At 38.1% G+C, this 10473-nt stretch overlaps 1 protein-coding gene across 3 annotated transcripts in view; it reads left to right on the top strand.

The window, feature by feature from the left end:
* The first annotated feature begins 8636 nt into the window (after positions 1–8636).
* LOC100697396 (LIM/homeobox protein LMX-1.2) overlaps positions 8637–10473 on the top strand; it is a 32270-nt gene continuing 30433 nt past the window's right edge. Inside the window, exons 1-2 of one of the 3 annotated variants that reach the window (XM_025909238.1) lie at positions 8637–9144; positions 10046–10232. In XM_025909238.1, the coding sequence (XP_025765023.1) occupies positions 9027–9144; positions 10046–10232 (305 nt within the window). In that variant the 5' untranslated portion in view covers positions 8637–9026. The remainder of the gene's footprint in view (positions 9145–10045; positions 10233–10473) is intronic. The other 2 variants (XM_025909237.1, XM_005449444.3) reach the window with 2 other exon arrangements.

The following is a 10473-nucleotide window of genomic DNA, read 5'->3' as shown; positions in this document are numbered from 1 at the left end:
TAGGCGCATACCAGAGGGTATTGCATGGCGCTACAGAGTGCTGTGGTAGCCGTGGCCCAGGGAAGACTTTTCGTCTTATTCTGATGTCTTAGCAATGACTTTCTTGCTGCAACTCGTCCTGTCTAAGCTGCAGCCTGAAGTCTTCTCTTCACAGTTGAAACTGAGACTTGCTTATTACGATCACTATTAAGCTGTGCTTGAAAGGGTTGTCCTGTGAGCCGCCTATCACGCAAGCTTGTTAACTCTCAGAAACTTGTCCTCTGATTCATTTGTGGCTTTGGGTCTGCCAGACCTCTTCATGTCAGAGTTTGCCCCACTTTCTGAGTGCCTTTTGATGGTGAAGAAAACTGTACTCATTGACGCCTTAACTCTCTTTGCAGTTTCTCTGTAGGAAGATGTACATTTTGATGGGCCGTCTCTCTTCCATTGCTATGCCTTTTTCAAGTGATGCTTACGAGAATATGGTAACACAATGTGTTCCAAAACTGCTTTTATGCAGACAGAGGGGGTTGGAAGTAATCTAGAAAAGTTGGAACACCTGTAGGAGTTAGTAGCACCAGCTTTCAAGGCTTGATAAACCTCCATTACTGTAGAACAGCTTTAAATTGTTACTGCATTTTTGTTTTCCCTGAAAAAGGGCCTCTTGTATAATTCTGAAATGTACATTATTTTTCAGTTTTGGGTAAACTCGCCGTTTGGGGGGGGTTGTTGTTGTTTTGGAGGGGGTTTTTTTCTTTTTTTTCTTTTCTTTTTTTTTTTTTTTAAACCTCTGGCAGTTCATCACTTACCTTTGTTCCATTTCAAGTTATTCCTTGGACGTAAACGACTTGAATTCCAATAAATAACTGGAAAAATTGGGGTGTTCTAAAACTTTTGACCATTAATATTAAAATCACCTATTTCACGTGATGACAATAAAGACCAACTCAGAACCATGTGACTTTATGGAATTTAGACCCTGATTAGAGTCACCACTATATCCAAATAACTTTTTTTTTTTTACACTTGTCTATAGCACTAACCACTATTATTAAAACCACCAGATAAAATAAATATCAGTTAGTTACTTTGGTTTTTTCCTTCACTACCTACATTATACATTGAGCCTTTGAGATGTTTAAAGAAAAGCAGGAGAATAAATAGTAGGATATGTTTGATGTAGATAGGGAGGTATTCTCTGGCCTACTGTATTCTTATGAACCGCTACAAAAAAGGTCATATTGGAAACTTTCTTTTATTTGTAGACTATTGCTGTTTGATACTTTGAATCTGTACTACACTAAAAAGGCGTATGTATTATTTTTTTTAAAGGGAAATTAAGTGGTCTTGTTTATTCACTTAATTCTCTTTGATGTGAACAAAATGGAGTTGAAACTAATTGTGTGATAATTTATCTCATGTTAGTTCAGCTTAATTATCTCCATGTCTGTCCTGTAATAGAAAAAGTTTCATGTTTCCTCATATCGAACAAAATGTACACTAATAGAAATGTGTGATAGGCCAGTATAAGTTGGGCTCTTATTATTGACCTTATGTTCAGCCTGAACAGGTGTCTGTGAAGGTCAGTCTGTCTACCATCTTCTTAAAACACATGATGTACCATCACCGATTATGTAAAGAAAATTAAATCAGTTTTAGTTTTGCTGATTTCTATTTTTTTTCACAGGTCATATGTGACAAGAAAAAATGTTCTGCAATTTATCAAGTCATTAAATAGAGTAACTCCTTTTGCTCTGTTTGTTTACTTTGTCAGTATTTCAGTATAGTACCTACTTGGTCTTAAATAAATTCTTTTTTCCACTGTGTCCTATAAAACTTAATTATACTGCTGATGTTAATAGAGTTAGACAAATGGCTTTGTGAAGCTCTGTGTATTTCAGCCGTGTGTAACTGCCTGCTGTGTGATAAGCTACACATGTATATTTCTCAACTTTGTTTACTTCCAGCCAGGTGGGCTGCAGTATTCATTTGCTAAGTAATGTAACTATTAACTACAAATAATCTCGCTTTAATGCATTAATAGTATGCATGGTGATGTGTTGGGTTCAGAGGTTTCCGTATTGCAGTTAATGTTTATATTTTTAATGATCAATTTGTCTCAAAATCATTTTATTTAGTAAGCATGACCAAAACATTAACTTAATTTGTGTTTTGATTACATTTTAATAAAGTGTGATGAACTGAAGTCCTTATAAAAATTCCCCTCACCCCTCAGGGTGATCTGTCCTTCAAGGTCAAGTCCTCTACCAGTATCCTCTACAGCAGCGGTCCCCAATCCCCGGGTTTGGTACCGGGCCGTAAGAGTTCAGGCTCGGGTGTGATATTTACAGTTTTCAGGGTGCTTGCTTTTTATCGTTATTTTTTTTAAATTGTTTTTTACCGTTAACTCGGTTTCTCTGGGTTTTTTCCCGTGTGTTATGAATAAATTTTGGTTTTTTTGGTACTGGTTTTATTTTGTTGTATTTATCCACGACACCTTAAAGGCCAGTCCATGAAAATATTGTCAGACACAAACCGGTCCGTGGTGCAAAAAAGGTTTGGGACTGCTGCTGTACAGAATCTTTGCTGTTCCTAGGACTGCGCTCTTCTGGACAGAAACTTGGATGTTTTTCCTGCAATCTACTGGAGCCACTCACCTAGCTTGGGAGTCACTACAATGAGTGCTGTGATTACCAGTGTTAACTGGTAACCAGTGTTAACTTCACCCTTCACATCTTCTCAAGTTCTGCTGTCAGGCCTTGGTACTTCATCAGCTTCTTGTGTTCCTTATTCCTGATTATCATCGTCATTTGGTGTAGCTACATCTATCACTGTGGCTGTCTTCCTCTACTTGTCTGCCATTACTATGTCCGGTTGGTTAGCCATCACCAGTTTGTACGTCTGTATCTGGAATAAATAATATTGAATTGAATTGAATTGAATTGAAGTACCACAGGATCTTAGCTCAGTCATTCTCGACAACCCATTTTGAACTTTTGATTTCCAGGCACAGATGGTCCTGTATACTACGTCGGCCACTTGGATATGGCGTTCTATGTATGCCCTTCCTGCTAGCATCTTGCACCCTGCTGCTATGTGGTGGATCTGCCTTACACTCTACAGGTATTTGGTGGTTGCAGATTCTTTGTGGTTCCCCTGCCTGTAGAATTAAAAAGTGCTTGTAACTATCCCTGATTTTTCCAGTGTTGCCAAGCAGTAGTCATTCCCCTCAGTTCTGACTACCATCCCTCTCTTTGTGACCTAGTTGGTCTGGGTAACGGTTTATTTGTGTGAGAAATATGTCAAATGAATTAAAAGCTTCAGAACATTCACTTAGAAAGTAAGACACTACCTTGTTTTGCTTCATGGTGGATGGAAACTTGCTTGGGTGTGGTTGTTTTGGACTGACGGGTAATGAACTGAGGAACTAATAAAAATCTGGAGTGGATTCCTTGTCTTCTGTTTTGTGAACGAAGTTATGCAACTCCTATGCATTGATATTATGGACTCTGTGTACTGAATTTACTGGTTGATGGAATTTTGTATTGTTTTTGTGGTTGAGTGTTGTGAATATATTTCTAGGTGTGTTTTAAATCTCATTGGGTTCGTTTTCATTCATTGTTCAGGGTGTTGTCTTAAAATATACAAATATCCTTTGTGTGGTTTGCATTTAAACTGAATCAATCTTATATGTTAGAAGAGAAACCTGGCTTACATCCCAAAAGTAAAATCTACTTTTTGAGCCTCTTTGGCTAAGCAAACGCCCTGCTCCACTACACAGATATTTTATACATATATATATATATATATATACACACACACATATACACACACACACACACACACACACACACACATTCATGCATACGTAAGTATAATTCTAGATCGGACCACATCTTGGTTTTTGCAGACTTGTTACAAATCCTGTGTGCAGCCTCCAACTAAACTCAGTCAGGAAATGGACACCTGATACTAACAGTCCAAATGGCCCAGAGGAGGAAGCCGGTTGTAAGTCTGGAGGTATGGAACGTGATTGACCTGAGGTGCTGACCGGAGGGCAGCAGGTCAAATAGGTGGTAAGCAGGATGCAAAGACGTCTTGATTCATGCTCATCGCCTGGTTTGAGCAGGGAGTCAAGGAGGCCATTTACGTGAAAAAGGAAAGACCATCTCTGAATCGTGGAGGGGGCCTAAGAGTACATCTTTCGCCATCTTACAATGCTGTGATTGCAGCCATTCCCCTACTCTCTGTGAATGGCCATTGATTAGTGGTCTTTGATCAATGAGCTTTGATCTGTCATTGTTGATCAATGGTCATGACAATTTGCATATTAATGATCAAGGAACTGACCTCCCAGCCCATTGTTCCTTCAGTAGTGCTAGTTTCAGTCATTGTGCAAATTTACTGTTTCTAATACTGGGGAAACCTGCAGTCAGCTGAGACTGAAAAAGTCATTTACATGAATGATGAAACATTTCTCCCACTGAAAACGGAGGCAGGAGTTGCATGGCCCTGGTTATCCTGAGAGTGCAGGATCAGAAAAATGGTGATGTGCGTTGATAAATGAGAATAAACAAGCTGTTCTCCACTCACCCATTCAAGATGTACTCTCAGTGGTACGAGATAAATACGAGAACAGTCTGACTACATTGTGCCAAGTGTAAAGTTGGGTGGTGGTCAGGGGTTATGGTGTGGAGTTTTTTTGTTGTGTTTTTCAGGAGTTTGGCACAGTCCTTTAGTTACAGTGAAAGGAACTCTTAGAACTCATAGAAGACATTTTGCACAATTTCATGCTAATTTTAGGAAAAATTTTAGAAAATTTTAGGAAAACCTCTGCACACCTGAATCAAATGACAAGTGTCTCCAAAAGTTGAATCTGTTCATCTGGATGTAGCGTTTTGTGGGAGAAACGTTTCGTCACTCATCCAAGTGACTTCTTCAGACTGAAGACCACTGAATTACTTTTTATGTGAATAAAATGTGCATAATGGGTAATTTTGTATTATAACATATGGTTCTGTTTCTATACTTTTTCTTTCTTTTTTTAAGTGGATTGTATTGGATGACCTGATATATCACCAGCAAAGTTGTGAGTTATTCTGAATCCTGACAACACCAGAAAGGTATTTTTGCCTAATTTATTTCCAGAGACAATGGAGCAGTTTTTGAATGACATCAAGAAAGTGTCTGGTTTAAAAGGAAATATAAGACTACAATACCAAGACAAAGACTTCGGAGATGCACTAGCAAACTTGACATCTACTGAGGAAATTGATGATTTGGAAGCTGTAAAGGTCATCCCCATAACTGATTGTTGGGTTAGATTCTTGGCTACAGTCAGTGATGATTCTGTATCTTTTCATTGAGATGACACAGAACTCTTAACCTCACCTTCCAGCTCTGTCTCCACGAGAACCCAGATGTGACCAAGAGAGTTTCCAATACCAAAATTCTGCAACAACACAGAACCATAGTTGGAGAAGGGGAACATGGTGTTTAGGTCAAACATGACATGGAGGGGACACTGCAGCCACCACATGACTTGTCATTGAAGATGTGAACGACCTTAATGAATCACCATCAATCATTTTGGGTAGTTTTGTCTGGTGCATGAGGTTTTTGTTGTTTGTTTTGTTTTTTGTTTTTGCCCCCTTTAGCAACTGTTGTTTTAAAAACTCACCATAATAAATGTGGTCCTTCAAAGGAAGAATTTCTTTATTTCTAGCAAGTTGACTGTGACAAAATCTTCGAAATCAGCCTTTGTGTAAAACCATAGCTTTTGTTTGTGGTGAATTGTAAGGAATAAAACAGAGTTTTGCAAAGCTTTATTAAGTAACTATTTGAATGAAAATGTACATTTGTTTCAATCAAATCACAACTGTTGTCTGAGTAAAACTAATTTAGCTGTAACAAATTACAGTAATTTCTTTAAGTTAGTTCAAAGTAAAAACAAAAATTAGCGTACAATAAAAACATTTGAAATATATTTTTTAAACTTTACTTCACATAACTTGTCACTCTGGTGCTTTTAGGAGCACTGCATTCAAACCATTCAAACTTTTGTTTTTTGTTTTTTTTAACCACATACAATTTTTAACCACATGGTGTCAGAATTGATCACTCTATGGTGGGGGGCTATATATTTTGCCTTTCAGGAGACCTTAAAACTCCGTTTGAACAATAATATCCACTCAGCCTCTGACCCCGTCTTCACCCTCCTTATTTCAGAATTTGATTTGGTCCAGGTGCCAGCGCTCCTAACTGACGCAGAGCTGGAGCGGTAGGATCGCAGGATGGCACTGTTAAGTCAGGGTTTTAAAAAACAAAAGAAAAGAGAGAGGGGTGGAAATTCATAGCGAATTTCACATGAAATAAACTGACAGACTTTCCTCTTATTGCTTTATTTTTAACAAAAAAATAATGTGTTTGTGTTATTTTAGGCAACATGTAAATGGTGCTGGCAGACCCAATGTACATATCTATACTAAATCACTTATTTCCCAATCAGCTGCCAGGCCAAACAGATCAAACCCCAGGCTCAGGCCTACCTGTCCCACTCTCATCTCTCCATACCTACACTCCTGACACTTAACCATCCCCACTGATATCTGAAGAAGTAGGTTTATTTTGTCAAAACAATTTCTGTAATTGCATGAAGCCCCCTGGGAAACGTATTTATTTTTCTATGCACTATTTATTTAGTAATAATAATACATTATTTTTATTATACCCCACATACACAGAGCATTTTTGGAAAACTGTATTATTCTGGATATATTTTACACACTATATGACTGTGCAGGTGGTGAGAGCTTTCAGTAAGCTAAATGAGATTAAAACCTATTTGAGTTCCACTAGGTCTCAGGACGGAGTTGTCTATATTTTGAAAAGTTCCAGAGGAATGGTAAATGGACTCCTTCTTATATAGCACTTTTCTACTCTGAGCACTCAAAGCGCTTTACATAACTTGCCTCATTCACCCCAGCACTTTTTCCATACTCTTTCTACCTAAGTTGTTTCTATCAAACATTCACAAACATTCATACCATACCATACCATAACCAATACGCAAACATTATAAATAAAAATGTTTAAGCAGTAAAAATACTTATCTACTTATCTTAACTTTTCTTTAAACCAAAAAAAATCATATATATTTTATTTGCAGGCAGTAGGGTGGCACGGTTAGCCCTGTTGCCTCACAGCAAGAGGATTCACCATCTTCAGCTTCATCCCACAGTCCAAAAACATGCAATTAGTGGGGTTGGATTAATTTGGTTGTTCTAAATTGTCCATAGCTGTCTCTATGTGATAGTCCTGCATCAGACTGGTGACCTGTGTACCCCGCCTCTCGCCCTTTGGTAGCCAGGATAACCTCCAGTGAGCCTGTGGACGAAAATGGATGGATATTTTTTTTTCTATTTAGTGTAAGGTACCAATCAATATAACAAAAAAAGTAATCATTAAAAATATTAAAATGTAAGAAATTAGTTGCACATATCTAATGAATCTTGCATGAAATCAAAAAAAATCTTTTTATCTGTACAGAATGTTGATCCATGTCTGCACAGCTGAACAACAACATTTTTAGGATTGGAATGGTTTACAATATTAAATGGTGGAGCCCAATGTGGGTTTTTTTTTTTTCACGGGGCCCCAAATTCCTGGCGGCACCTCTGCCTCGGAAAGTTTTATTTGGCTTATTCATGTAGTCAGTGCTTGTTTATTTCAGTGATATTTTACTAAGATTGTCAATTCTAATTAATCCCCCGCCCTGTTGAGGCTCAGTATCAAGCCTGACCTGCTCACATCCTTCATTTTCTCAAAATTCATTTTTCCCCGATAGTGAAAGCTTCCTCCTGCTGACGCTTTCCACCTGCGAGCTGACAGTGAGGGCTGTACGAACAAAATCGCACACAGTTGACACAAATCGTTGTTTACTGCGGCTCACATGGTTTGTATATATGACAATATGCGACGTTATATGACGATTGATGAGATGTATTTCATATGCAAAAGTGAATGTGAGCGTGTTTTTGAGAGCAGGCTGTGGGTTTATGCGGCATCAGGCTACACAGATTTAATGAGAATTCATCCTGACAATCTGCTCCAAACCTGTCTTTCACGTGAATAGATTACCATTAGGCATGGAGACGTTTGGAGCTGTCACGTGACAGGGCACCTATAAAACGCCAGTTTTGCATATTTAATAATGTGGATAAGAAATAGTTAAATTCTTAAAATCTCTGCACACAAACAGATAAAAATTGTAGTCTTTATGTTACTGGGGTTGTAGACTCAATTTTGTCAAGTTACAATTTTCATTCAATTTTTAGTATTGCAAAAATATTTTTAATATTGTTTCTGTTTTTATTTTGCAAGTTGAAAACCTAATGGCCACCAGCTAGGAGTATTTTTTAGATTTATAATATAAATGTATTTTATATATTCATATTATATTTATTGTTGTATGTATGTAGTTACTCGTATTTACGTTGACTGCTTGATTGCAAGAGCGAGAGAAAGAGAGATATATGGTTGTGTCAAACTGCACATATTTAAATGAGTGTCATGATGCCCCCTCTATTATTTGTATTTTGAGTTTAATTCGTTTGTAAACAATTAACTCAATCTAATTCATTTTTGTGGTCACCACCATATGTGGGGTGTCTGCCGACTGATGCAGTTCTCGCATATAAACAATACAGTTTGGAAAGGATTGTTGTTTCCATCCATGTGCAGGCGGATCTATCCACAGCAGTGCCAAGAAAGTGCTGTGCCGGAGAGCATGGGTAGGCTTTATATCTCTGCTGTTGCCCTGTATAGAGAGATAACGGCTGAGATATCAAGTTCAGGGCTGCTTGAGAGTTTCAGTGCAGACCTCTTGACTTACAAAAGATGGAAACTTGTTGAAAGTTTCATCTTTGCGACCATTTAAGCGCTCTTGATTTTGCCCATATTTTACTCTCAGGCAGCAGAGACTGTAGAGGTGAAAAACGAGCAGGCCTGGATCTCACGGCTTATGGAAATTGCAACAAGTGTATTATATGGAGAAGCGCGACTCGAACAGCAAGGCTAACTCCACCACCTTTTTAAAGATGTTGAATGACTTTAAAATGAAGGATCAACTGCGGAGTGATACCAGTTCTTTGGATGGTAAGATCGGTGAGTTTCTTTTTTGCCTGCACAACGGGGTGGTCGGCTTTCCCATCTCCTGACAGGTTTGGAAGAGTGTAAGCTAATTTTGCAAAGCCTTTGTTTCTGGGTCTGTCCAGGTTCGAGACTGTGTTTTCAGTTTTATATTTTTGTGATATTATTATAGCTACATGTTCCCCACTTGATTTTATGAAACATGTTTTATATTTGTGCTGCTACGACGCATAATTTCTAACATAAAAAACTCTTTCAAATTACATTGTTATATTTCATGCTTCTAGGGCAATTTTGTGGTCTTGTTGTTTATTTTATTTAGTTATGTTTTATGCTGTTGTTTTTAAAATTATGCTTTCGATTTAAAGAGATATGAATAATCCCTCATAATTCATGTCGTACAACACTGAAACTCTTCCACTAGTTTTCTCAATAAACCTCTAATTTTTTAGTCGTTATAAAAATATAAGTAGTGTTTAATACGAATATATAACCCAAGCAGGTTCTGTCCTCTTTATTCACTCAAACGATTCTCTTGATTTACTGAAATGAATAATTCAAGGAAAAACGTATAACTAAACAAGAGAAGAAATACATTTTTATATATTCGCCAAAAAAGTGAATTTATTTTTTTGTTACCAGGTTTGCAGATTTGTTTCAGTAGAATGGACATATATTTTTTGTGTGCTTACATGATGACCTCTATATTCCAGCAAGAGCTTTGTCACATGTACTTCTGGGTGAGCATGTTCGTCTGGGTAGCGCTTTATTTGGATGAATTGGACATTTAACAAATAATTCATATTCCCGAGTTACAGGGCTATGTGCAAATCACAGTTTATGGAGCATTCTCCCCTTTTACTTCAGCTGTAGCCTTCTAGTTCATGCGGCTCATGTCTGTCCTGTTGTCTATCAGGCGCCGACTTTCGACAGCAGGCCGTGTGTGAGGGCTGCGCGCAGATCATTTCAGACCGTTTCCTGATGAGGGTCAATGGAGCGTCCTGGCACCAGAAGTGCCTTCAGTGCGCTGCGTGCCAGCAACCGCTCACCGACACCTGCTACTTCAGAGACACAAAACCATACTGCAAGAGCGACTACCAACAGTAAGAGCGCTTCTCTGTATCCATGGGCTCGGCCTCTGTGGGTCCAGTCAGCCAGTGGCTCAAAGTAAAAGAAAAGAGTATACACTGGGTTGTTTTTGTTTATTTGAAGGCGCTTTTTATGAAATTTATCCTTGAGCACGTTTTATAATCTGGCTTTTTTGTTGTTGTTTAGTCCTAGCACATTGGTCAGTGCGTGAAAAGAAGGAAGTGCCTTTCTGTTTATTTTTTACTGGTTACATTT

The sequence above is a fragment of the Oreochromis niloticus genome, linkage group LG7, assembly GCF_001858045.2.
Source record: "Oreochromis niloticus isolate F11D_XX linkage group LG7, O_niloticus_UMD_NMBU, whole genome shotgun sequence".
In the NCBI taxonomy this organism is placed as follows: domain Eukaryota; kingdom Metazoa; phylum Chordata; class Actinopteri; order Cichliformes; family Cichlidae; genus Oreochromis; species Oreochromis niloticus.
Note: the sequence above shows the minus strand (reverse complement) of the source record. Positions and strands in the feature narration are given on the sequence as shown.